Source organism: Mesoplodon densirostris, chromosome 18 (assembly GCF_025265405.1).
Source record: "Mesoplodon densirostris isolate mMesDen1 chromosome 18, mMesDen1 primary haplotype, whole genome shotgun sequence".
NCBI lineage: Eukaryota > Metazoa > Chordata > Mammalia > Artiodactyla > Ziphiidae > Mesoplodon > Mesoplodon densirostris.
In genome coordinates, this window is record NC_082678.1 from 14,695,392 (window position 1) to 14,707,487 (window position 12,096).

Consider the following 12,096-nt stretch of genomic DNA (forward strand, 5'->3'; position numbering starts at 1 on the left):
CCAGCAGCCCTGAGTACCGAGGCCTCCTGCCTGGCCGGCTCCTGGGCATCCCAGCGTCTGCACAGTGACGCCCATTTTGATTGACCTGGATCACGGGTCTGCCTGGCCCGTGAGGACAAGGGGCAGCGGGACGCCCCTAGCCTCAATTTGGGGTCACAAGGAGAGAGGGGCCTCCGTCCAGGGACTGTGCTCCAGCCGCTCCCACGCCCGAGCCAAGGGTCTGCCACTCGCCAGCGCGGGAATTCTATTTATCCCTCACAGCTCTGGTTCCTGGCGACAGCTCCCCTCCAGCACTTTCCTGGCAGGGCTGCCACAAACAAAGAGCAAAGTTTCTCTGCTGACACAGGGAAGTGACGTGCCTCCTGCTTCCCCTCCTGCCCTCCTGCGGTCAAGGAAGGCAGGGTGGGGTATCTGCCTGCGTCCAGTACACACGTGCGTATGTGTGCGTGTGTGGGTGTGCACGCGTGTCGTGGTCAAGCCAGGCTGTATCCTCCCTACATGGTCGACGCCTGTTATAACAAACTCAGGGGATGAGACCTCGCTGGACTCCATCTGCCATCTGGGGAGGGTCGGCCTTACACCCCATCACCCTGAATCCTCACTGGATTGGTGGTGGGCGCCGCTGTCCATTTTACAGATGGATGGAGAGAGGCTCGGGGAGGCTAAGAGCCAGCCTTCTGGGTCCTGGTGGAGCCAGTCCCGGCTTCGACTGCAGGCTGGCCGCACCACCCAGCTTGTCCCTTTCTCCACACGGGCCTCAGTGCTCTCTGGACGGGTCGCTAAGGCAGGCAGGACAGGACCAGGTGCCACAATAGCAACTCCGCCTGCCCTGAGCTCCCTCACGAGCCACGTCCCAGCAACGTCAGAGCAAGGGCAAGGGCTGATGCCAGGATACCTGGTCATCTGAGGGGGGGGCCTGGTGCCTGCTTCATCCACTCCACTCTCCCTTGACACACGGCCTCCAGCCTCCCAGGGGCCTGGTGCCTGGCTACCCCTGACCACCTGTCCTCTCATCCCACCTCTGTGGCAGGAAGAGCAGGTGCCAGCTTTGCAGCCAATAACCCACATCCAACGCGGGGCCACTGTCCAGGCACTGCCAGGGGAAGGTGGCAGCCGTCCTCCAAGGGAGGCTGTTCTTGCCTGCTGTAACTGCCCTCCACAGGAGCACCAACTACCTGAGGCTCTGGACAGAGGGCCCAGCTCACACTGCAGCTCTGTATGACTCCCGCCTCTGCTCCCCTATAATAACTGGGACATCTGTCCTGGGGACCATTCTTAAGGGAAGAAAACCAACTGTAGCAGTTCAGTGAGTGCTGGGAGGGCTTCCTGGAGGAGGCAGAACTTGCGCTCTCTTGGTTACAGCCAGAGAGAAGATAACAATGGGTCTGCACTTGACAAAGTGAGTGGACACAGCAGCTTCCAGAATGAAATGGCCTGTGAGGTGAGGATAGGACAGTCAAAGCTGGTGGTGGCTGCAGAAAAGTCCCCCGAACGAACAAGAACAAACCAAGCAGGGATCAACTCCGGCTGATTTCACTTTAACAGCACTAGGCCCCCCTCCCCACGTCCTCCACGAGACGGCCCCCATGGGCCATGAGCCCCCCGACAGACCACAAGAGCACCCCTCCCCCACCCCCAGGCATGCATGTTCTCAGCCCAACCACTTCCAGCGGGGACAAGGGCCAGGGCCCCACCAGCGCACAGAGGCCAAGCTCACCACAGCCTCTCAAGAAGGGTGCACAAAAGAGCATTTGCAGCAGGACCCAGCATCAGGAACCAAGGCACCCATGCTGCCCAGGACAGTCCCCTGCCGCCGAGCGAGGGGTAGGCGGTGGGAGCACAGGGGGCGCTCCAGCTGGCCTGGCAGCCCGGCCAAAGGGTCGCCCCGGGGCGTGAGAAGCTGACAAGCGGCCCTGCAGCGAAACGGCGGTTCTCAGCCTCCGCCAGCTTCTGGGGAAGCTGCCAACATTTGAATAAAGTGACAACTTATGTCTTTGGCACGGAGCCCAGAGTGACACCAGGGAGCATGGCGGCCTCCCATGAGGAGGGACCAAGGGGCGGGTGCCCCCTCCCGTCACCCCTATGGCAGGGGGCCCAGGAGGCCCTGAGCCACGGGCTGGGTGACACCAGGAATAAAACAAAATTCTGGTCAACTCTCCCGGTCCTGATCTGAGGGCGGGACCTTTCTGGGCCCCTGCAGGGAACGGGCATAGGCCATGCAAGGTGAGGAAGGAGCAGCCAAGCTCCCACAGCCCCCGAGGCCCATCTTCAGGGACTGAGCACCACCACTGATTCCTGGGGCTATGGACACCCACCTCCCACCCCAGCTCTCCCTCAGGACCTGGATCCTCAGGTGCCCCCAACCCAACTGACCCCTCCTGGAATAGGTCTTGGGGGCAGGAAGCCACAAGTGGGCTCAGGTTGGGGAGGGGGCCAGTGAGCGCCGGGTGGGGTCTGTCCCACTGGGAGAGCCTCCCCCTCAGACCAGGAGCCGCGCAGCAGGGTCCAAATGCGGGCCCCACCAGCCCAGCCACTTCCTTCCTATCCAGAGGCACATCCGGCCAGTCCTGACTTCAGAGGGGCAGGACCCTGCAAGGCCCCAGACGCCTTCCAGCATCCAGGCCTTGCCACACCTGCCTGACTTCTCAGCCCTGCCCCAGGGCACGTGGCTCCCCACTGCTTTCTGTCTGGGAGTCAGTGCTGAGCTGGAGCCCAGGCTGCCCCAGTCGCTTTCACGGTGAAACCAGTGTGCTCCTGGGGAAGTCCTCACAGCATCATGAACTGAGGGCTGCCATCTGACTGAGGGAACAGGGAAAACCTTCATGGGCCCGGAAACACACACGTCCCTGTGATTCACACAGCAGCACCCAGGACGACCCCCCACATACCAGCCCACTGCACCTTGTGGTGGGGGCCTCACGGCTGCTGGGTGTCAGGAACTGAATTCGTCCCCTAAGAATTCATGTGTTAGGCCTAACCCCAGCACGTCATTGGTGACTGTTTTTGCAGGGAGTCTTTACAGAGACAATCAAGGTAAAACGAGGTCATCTGGGTGGGCCCCACTCCCACAGGACTGGTGTCCTTCTAAGAAAAGATCAGGACACAACACTTAGAGGGAAGAGCATGTGAGGACACAGGCAGAAGGTGGCCTGCACACGCCCAGGAGAGAGACCGCAGGAGGAACCACCCTGCCCACACCTGGATCCTGGCCTCCAGGCCTCAGATGAGACACACCTCTCTGTTGTTCAAGCACCCGTGGTGCTTTGTTTGGCTGTCCGAGCAGACCCAGTCGCTGGGCCAATCCCCCCACTTGCCCTATGAAGGCCCAACCATCAGTTCTCTTATCATCTGGTTACGGCTCAACTGGTTAGAACATTCTAGGGCCACTGACCTGTCCTTGTCCCCAACAAGGCTCTGACCCAAGTTTCACAGGGCTGGGCTCCCCACTGGACGAGGAACCTCGATGAGCAAGCAGGGACACAGCCCCGGAACACTCTGGAGCTGCTTATCCTCCTGCCACCCTCCACCGGGTGGGATGAGCCAGCTGGGGAGGCTGTCATGCCGGTGGGTACGCAGGCCACTCAGCACCCGGGAAATCAGACAGCAGCAACAGAGGCCTTGGCTGGGCCTCCCTGCCCTCTCCACGGACTTCCAGCTCCTCCAAGAACTTTCCATCCTGAAAGCTACAACCATAGCCAGCCACTTACCTGGCTCCCTGTGGCCAGGAAGGGTTCTCTGGTTCCAGCTAATCACGAATGAGAAAGCGGTGGCACAGAAAACCCTCGCCCGAAGCCCGCAGGGCTCCCAAATGGAAAAACAGAGAAGCAGGATTGAAGCCACAGGGCCCAGCTCAGGCAGGCCTGGCTCTAGGCCTGGCTCCAACCCCGGCTCAACTGGGCACCCGGGATGGGCTGCCATGTGCTGCTTCACGGCTCTGAGCCTCCCCAACCCGCTGGGACACCCAGGGCCCCTCGTGAAGCAGGTTTAGAGATAATGAGGTCATACACACCACTCCCAGCATGGTGCCCGGACCGAGCAACCCACTGAAGGTTCTTCACGATGATTCAGGATTACCAGCCAACTGCAAAGCCCAGGCAGCCACGGCACCTCCCACAGCGCAGAGCCAGAATGAGAGCGTGAGACGGTCCAGCCTCTTCACCCAACTTCATGGTCCCCTGCCCAGTGGTGCCTGTACAAGAAGCCTGAAATCAGGTCTCCTGCCGGGGCTTGACTGTAACCCCTGGCTGCCTCCCTGCCTGTGGCCAGCAAGGCCCTGGATCCCCAAGGGCAGGACTGGCCACAGCCTGAGAACCATCAGTCCCTGGACTGCAAAGGATGCGCCTTCTGTGGGAGGGGCAGGAGGGAATAAACAGAGGTGTGGACAACAACTGCTTCTGCCAAGGTGTTGGCTAGGGCAGAGGGGCTTGACTTGCCCCACAGTGGGCTCAGAGGGGCAGTGGGTGTGGAGGGGCCCCCGGTCCCCTCCATCTGGGGCACATCAGCACCAATGCAGGCTCTACCACACCCCTTTCTTTTAATAGCCCCGCTAGAAGCAGCAAGGCCACTCTGGATCAGCAGGTCAGCTCTGCCCATGCTTAGCTCCCAGAGATGCAAATGCCCTGCTGGATGGAATTCTAGCTCCCAGAGGTGGGGGGCACAGCCTCTCCTCCACAAAGCTCCCACCCCCATTCCAATGTCTAGATGTCGATTTCTTTCACAGCACAGACACCTGTGAAATCCCAGCACGTTTCACAACCTGTTACATGTGTGTCGTCACCCGGCACAGGGCTGCTTGGTGACTGTTCCTGGCACCGCTGGGCAGGGGCAAGCAGGGACATTACATCTACAGACCACTTAGCGAGTAAGAAGGAACAGAGATCCTGGCTGTTGTGGGGAAACCTTCTTTGGTCAAGAAACAAAATGCCAGCAAACAAAAGTGGCAGAACAAGGGTTTGAGGGCTTGGAAGAAAATCCCACAGCCATGCTCAGGAAACCCATTTCACTAACACCTGGACGGCCAGAGGTGAGGCCCAGGTGACACCCTGACCCTGATGACTGTGAGCTGAAACAAAGCTCCAAAGAGTCAGACTCTGAATCCAAAGAGGTTTTAGGAAAACCCTACCAAATTAATTTCATGTGTTTATTATTATTTATTAATTTATTTTATTTTTGGCTGCATTGGGTCTTCATTGCTGGGCGCAGGCTTTCTCTTTTTCTTTTTCTCTTCATTGCAGTGCCTTCTCTTGTTGTGGAGCATGGGCTCTAGGTGTGCGGGCTTCAGCAGTTGTGGCTCACGGGCTCTAGAGTGCGGGCTCAGTAGTTGTGGCTCGTGGGCTCTAGAGTGCAGGCTCAGTAGTTGTGGCGCACGGGCTTAGTTGCTCCGCAGCATGTGGGATCTTCCCGGACCAGGGCTTGAACCCGTGTCCCCTGCATTGGCAGGCGGATTCTTTTTTTTTTTATTATTATTTTTTTATTTTTTGCGGTACGCGGGCTTCTCACTGTTGTGGCCTCTCCCGTTGCGGCACACAGGCTCCGGACGCGCAGGCTCAGCGGCCATGGCTCACGGGCGCAGCCGCTCCGGGGCATGTGGGATCCTCCCAGACTGGGGCACGAACCCGTGTCCCCTGCATCGGCAGGCAGACTCTCAACCACTTGCGCCACCAGGGAAGCCCGGCAGGCGGATTCTTAACCACTGCGCCACAAGGTAAGCCCTATGTCATGTGCCTTTGACATACGACTTTTAAAAAACCTGTCCAAGTAATTCTAAAAGAACTGTTTTCATAACTAGAAGATAAATATCCCAAGCAAGAAAAAAAGCACTCTGTTCCCATTGTCGGCCCCGATTCCTCCTTGTGGTTACAACCTTTCCCAGCCCCTTACGGCACAGGGTACTCGTGACCCAAGGGCGCGGGTCCCTCTCTCACACACATGCCCCGAGGGTCTGCAGGAGGCCCTCGGGATGCTCAACTCACAGCCCAGGGCGTCAGGACTGGCTCCACCAGGCCCCAGACAGGCACTGGAGTTGCAAGGGGAGCCTGCAGGGGCCTGGGACCATCCTGGTCATTGTGCTCGATGCAGGAGCAGAGCCCGAGGGAGAAAAGGCAGGACGCCCTGAACTTCCCACAGGAGTGGAGGACCAGACAAGACCTCCAAGGAAGAGGATGGCTCCTGCGGTGAAAGTTGGGAGGAGGGGCCAGAGGCAGCTGGAGGGGCCAACCTGCCACCCCACTGCCCCTTGACAGACAGAAAGGGGTCCTGCTGACACCCACTGGATGCTCACTCGCAGGTGCAGACCCCCTGCCTGCCCCTGAGGTTTCCAAGGTCACCTCTTAGAAACAGGACTCCCATCAGGTCCCGCCTTCACACCACCAACTGACCCCTTGGGCCCCCAGGACATGGCAGGACCAGGTGCTTCTGGCTAACACCCTAGTCTGTCTTCAGGCCCTGAGAAAAAGGAACTCTGCATGGGGGACAGAAGCCTGCCACCGCCCGCCTTCAGAACTTGCGGGGGTCCTGGGCCACTGCTTGTGGAGCAAACAGCTAAGAGAGCAGACCCACGACAGAGACGGTCACAGCGAGCAAAGCGAGAGCCCCAGAAGCAGAAACGAGGTTCATCCATTCCCAAGCATTAACACACATGTGCTGGCCACCCTTCCAGGCCGGGGTCCCCATAGTCAGGGGCCATGTGGGTCCTGAGTCACCACACCTTGCTGCTCGGGAGCACGTCAGGTAGGGACAAAAGGATCTTCTCCAATAAGAGAAGCCTGGGTGCCAACCTCCTCCCAGGCCCGCTGGCTGCAGCCCTTGGGAACCCACCTGGTGGGGGAAACAGGTGCACACCCTCGTGCGCCCTGCACCCTCTGGATGGGGCCCCTTGAGTCATGTCACAGCTGTGCAGCTCAATCAGGGCGCAAATGAATCAGAGCTGCGGGGTGGGGGAAGTACAGGGCAGGCACAGTCCACGGCCGCAGGCAGCAGACAGTAGCAGAGTGCTGACAGCCCCACCGGGCACGCCGGTGCAGTGTGCTCAGCGGGCACAGGCCTGCACCGTAATGAGGACAGCCTCCCCACTCTGAGGCCTCATGGGAAACTGCCCGAGCACAGTGGCCAGGAAGGCCACATGGGGTGGGCCCTGGCCCGGTGCACTTGGGGGCCGAGGAAAGAGGACGGGAGCCAGCCAGCGGCCCAGGGCGCCCCCCACCAGATCACTGCTCAGGTGTGCCTGCCCTTGGAGGGCAACCCAGGCAGCGCCCATCCCGGGGGCCATGCAAGGCTGAGTGGGGACCGCCAAGTGACAAGACCAGCCCTGCCCGCCCATTCAGTCCTGTGCGGGGCTCCCCTGAGCAGCACCCAGACCTGCAAACTGGGGGGAGTGCCAGGAGGGCCTCGGGCTCCCTGCCAGCCTGCCTTCCTGCCCGGAAGGGACGGGGCCCTCTGTTCAATGGCCTGTCCTCTCCTGAAAGGCCCCAAAACCTGGGCGGCCCAGCCAGCACCACCTGTGCCAGAGAGGGAGGGAGAGAGGGAGGTGGACGGACCTGCTGGCTCTCAAGGAGCTCTGGCCTAAAACAAGGTGGCAACAAGCACGCAGCTTCCGCAGCACCTCCCATGGCCCTCCCCACTGATGCCCCGAGAGCCCTGGACCAGTACCCGGAGCCTCAAGTGCACATGGTCTGTCCCATGAACCGACCAGCCTCCCCAACAAAAGACACGTTCTCCAGGAGAGACCAATAGGGATGGCAGCGCAGGCAAAACACTCCTGGCCCAGTGAGGAACTCTGCAGAGCCACCACGCCCCAGGCACCAAGCCACCTTATGACCATCAGCAAACTTCGGCAAGGTCCAGCAGCAACCTCAAGGATGTGACCTGGGCACAAGGAGCTGCTGAAGCCAGTTGCCCAGAGATCAGTGCAACAAAGAAACTGCCCTGGCTACTCCAGAAGGGATGGAAGGCGCAGTACTGCTGCTGCGCTGGTGGTGGAGAGAGTGGGTACCACACAGTGCGCTCCATGGAAGGGCAGCTCTGAGTCCGCGCAGGGACATCAGGCCCCTCTTTTTATGGGAAGCTTCTACCCCAATGCGGCACCCCTGAGGCACCTCTGAAGCAAAACAAAGCACCACATGCACGCACATGCGTGCACTCATGCACACACGTGCTCACTTGGACACAGACTTGTGAATATACCACCAGGCACTTGCATGCATGTGCTCGAGCTCACACACGTCTGCACACACACACGTGCACACATGTTCCTGGTCACACAAGCTCACACTCACATGCACACACACAGCCCTCAGGTCTGCTCCCCAGCAGGCGTTTCTGTTGCCAAGGAAGCGCCTGTCAGAGCATCCACTTCACCATCCCCAACGGGGAGCCAGCGGAGCTCTGTCCACTCTGGGCGCCAGGCTTCTGATGGCGGCCAACAGTTTGGTGTGACTGCTGAGCAGTGGAAGGGGGTCTAGGGTCAGCGGTAGAGGACCTGGGCCCTCGTACTTCCCTCTGCTCCCACCTGGAGGAGGGTGGCGGGCAAGGCCTGGCCAGCAGTGGGCTCTCACCTACCAGGTGGGGTCCCTCCTGCCAGCGCTGACGCCCACCACCTTGCACCAGTGGTGGCAAACCTGACCGACTCCAGCTGCAGGAACCTGCTGGCCACAGCAGCCTTCGCAGGGTGGGTACGCAAGGCCAGGCCAGCTTCCCCACACAGCTGCAGAGTGAGGACCACTGGACGGCCTCTGGTGACCAAGGCCCAAGGCCCACGACACCCTGAAGAGCCATGCCTGAAGCTTTCCCAGAGACTTCCTTCTCCTCAGGCTGTCCCCCACCATCCCACATCCTCAGGACAGGATGGAAACCCGTGGTGCTGTTCCTACAGAAGGTGCCAGAGCCACCCCCCTCCAAGGTCATCGGGGTGCCTGGAGCCAGGGCTTCTCTTGAGATACAGGACCGAGAGAAAAACACGAACCTGACAGTCACTCTCCTGAAGCCTGGGTCTAGGGTCAGCTGTTAAAGAAGGCCCTCTCTCTCCAGCATGAGGGGATGCTCGGCGGCCTCTCCCAAGAGAGCTGCAATTTGGGCTTAATCCTGAGCAGCAGACTCCCCACCCCCACCCGCAACTCTGTCCCTCACCCCAGGCAATTACCCAGGGCTGCCTAAGAGCCAAGTCCTGGGCTCTAGGTTCTGCTGCCTGCACCCCCATCCCCTGAGGGGCCCAGCCCAGGGCCTACCCCAGGAAGCCCCCAGAGGGCTTCAGTCCCTGTCCCTGCACCCTCGGTCTGAGCTCTCAGCAGATGTCTGGAAACCATTCCATTTCTCGCCCCTTCATCTTCCATGAAATTCCCCGAGGACAAAGCTCCCACGGGAACCGGGCCACAGGGAGAGAGATTAAATCCGGCGCTAGGGCTTCTTCCAGGGAAGAGAATCAAAACTGTACATTTTAGTCTCGCATTTTTAATCAGCAAGGCCAAGGACAAGCGTCCCCATCGCTCCCTTCTCTGACAAGACAAACACCACTCCGAACTGCAGTTGATAAGACACAGGGGCCAAAACAAACAGCTGAGCTGCAGCTTGGGGTGACACCAAGCAGGGCCACATCTCAGCCACTCTCCCACAAGTTGCCAACCCAGGCACAGAGGCAGCAGCATTCCTGGACAGAGCAGAGGACCAGCCGGACCAGGCTGGGTGCACACACGCTGGCTTCGGCTGTATCCTGACTGTGCCTCAGGTGGCCTGGTCTCTGCCCAGCCAGTGTGCTGAAGCTGCCCAACCTGTCCTGGCTCTGCTGCAGAACCAGAGCTCCCAGTGACAAACCACAAACAGTAAGAGCGCCGCACCAAAAACCCACCCGTCAGGTCGCAGAGTGGCAGGGGAGCACCACCCAGAAACCTACCTGCCCACGGGCTCTGCAGCCGTCACCGGCCAGGAGTGTGTGAGGTGCCCAGCCCTGTGGACACCCACTTTCCGATGTGTCCAACGTGAAAGTCCTTGGTCTCAGCCACACCTTCCCATGGGAGTTCTGTCATCAGCTGACCCACCGAGCACAGACCGCAGACTAGCCTGTTGAACGTGTACCCCAACCCCCAAAAGCTCGGATCCTAACCGTTTTCTGCCACCATCCTGACGACAGATTTCACTTCAGACCTACAGACAAATCACAGCTCCATCCTGAAGCTGCTCAGCTGGAACAACACGCCTGACTGCTCGGTTATAAGTGGTTTATTAAGGCTGATCATGGGATTCCCAGAGCAAAGCCACGCCACACACTCCCTCCTAATTTTCGCAATTAAAGTTCCTGTTTAGTGGTTTCAGTGCAGAAGCAGGGAAAACAGGGAAAAAAACACCAAGCCAGGCATTTCTCTTCTACCCCCTGCAATAATGAGCAAGTCGAAATAGAACTAATGACTAATAATTTAATAAATCTCCCTCCCCTGAGAGCATTTACAGAGCAACACGACCAAAAACCTATGCCACCGACTCTACGTGAGACAAATATAAAACCCCCAAGAGCTGTTCCTTTTACGTGCTGCTTCTTCGTCAGTCTCCTGTTTACCAGCACCTCTAACATGGCTTCAGAACTGACTTAGTCTACCCTGACCCAGCTTCAGGATTCTTCCAGATGACCTAGCTACAACTTTAAAAACCTTTATTAGCAGCCATGATCGACTCCAGCCGCGCCGGACTCCAGCTGAAAGCTAACGGCCCCCCAGAGGCCTCCCCCCGCCCTCCCCCGCCGCGCGCAAAGAGGGCTTGGCAGGCCGCTGGCTAAAGAGGCACAGCGTAGTTGTTTAACACAATTAGAAACTGTTGCTCTGCCAGCGCGCTGCGAACCCACTCCGCCGCCATGAACCAGCCGCCGCCGCGTAAATACCAACTCCGAACCCCCCACCCCGCCCCGCCCCCGACCACCGCTTAACCCCGAGGCACAGTTTTGAAACAGAGCACGGTTTTGTAAGAGGACTCCGTGGACCGCCCAAGGAACGAATCTCCCGTGAGGAAATGCTGCCGGGAACAGCCCTGAGCCGCCGGAGCCTGGGTCTGTGCTGGTGGGGGCGGGGGTCCAAACCAAAAAAATGGATGCTAAGAAACTGAAACTCGGGTGTCTGCCCACGTGCGCACAGGCGCAAAACCTGCCGGGGCGGGGGCGACGAGGGTCCAGCGGGCACACCCGCGTTCCGCACCGGGGGCTGCGAGCCGACTCCTCACACATCAGAAGCCGAGGCGGGCGCGCCAGCCTCCTACACAATTAGTCTTCTCCCTCCGCGGTTACATAAGATGACGGATTATCTGTCCACCCATCGAAGCTGCCCGCGCGCGACCTCCCACCCGGCCACGTCCACATATGCCCGGGAAGGAGTTGTGGAAAGGAAAAGCCTGTTGAGAAAAAAGTGCCCGAGGCTTGCGTAACCGCGCCCGGCGCGACCACCACGAAGCGCAGAGCGACGAGCAGCCACGGCCCCGGACCCCGGCAGACCCCGGACACCGCAGCCCGCGCCCGTGCCCCCACCTCACTCGGGTCCGAGGGCTCCGGCCCCCGGGAGCGCGGGGGCAGCAGGGGGCTGTCTGGACGAGGGCGCCCGCGCCAACTTATGCCGGGCCGGTGCTGGGTCCCCGCGGCCGCGCCGGGAAGACCCCCGAGAGCCCAGGGACCTCCCGAGCGGGCGCGAGCGCGCGGGTGGCGCAGAGCTCACCTTGTAGACATTTTCCGTGAGCCGATGCATCTCCTCTGACCGAGAGAGCGACATGGTGCTGGTCCGGCTGCACCACTGACCGGAGCGGGGGCGCAAGCAGCTGTGACTGCGGACGCGGCGACGACAGCGAAGGCGAAACGCGCAGAGCCGAACCAAAAGCGCGGCGCCCAGCCGGCGTCCGCATTTATAGCCGATCAGGCCCCGCCCCCGGAGGCCACGCCCACCGCGCGCCCGCCCCCGCCGCACCCGGATCTCCGCCCCCGGCCTGGCGCCCCCGCCCAGTCGCTGCTGCTAGGCAACCGACAGGCCCCGCCCCCGCGCCGCCTTTCCCATTGGCGGGATCCGGAGCCCGGGGAAGGGGGCGGGGAAGGGGCGTGGCTTGTGGACCGGCGTCTGGCAGCGATTGGCCCTTGGC

General features: G+C 60.4%; 1 protein-coding gene across 5 annotated transcripts in view; it reads right to left on the reverse strand.

The window, feature by feature from the left end:
- BAIAP2 (BAR/IMD domain containing adaptor protein 2) overlaps window positions 1-11,824 on the reverse strand; it is a 71,159-nt gene extending 59,335 nt beyond the window's left edge. For all 5 annotated transcript variants that reach the window (XM_060081117.1, XM_060081113.1, XM_060081116.1 and 2 more), the window contains exon 1: window positions 11,682-11,824. In XM_060081117.1, coding sequence (XP_059937100.1) covers window positions 11,682-11,735 — 54 coding nt within the window. In that variant the 5' untranslated portion in view covers window positions 11,736-11,824. The remainder of the gene's footprint in view (window positions 1-11,681) is intronic.
- Between the last annotated feature and the right edge of the window lie 272 nt (window positions 11,825-12,096).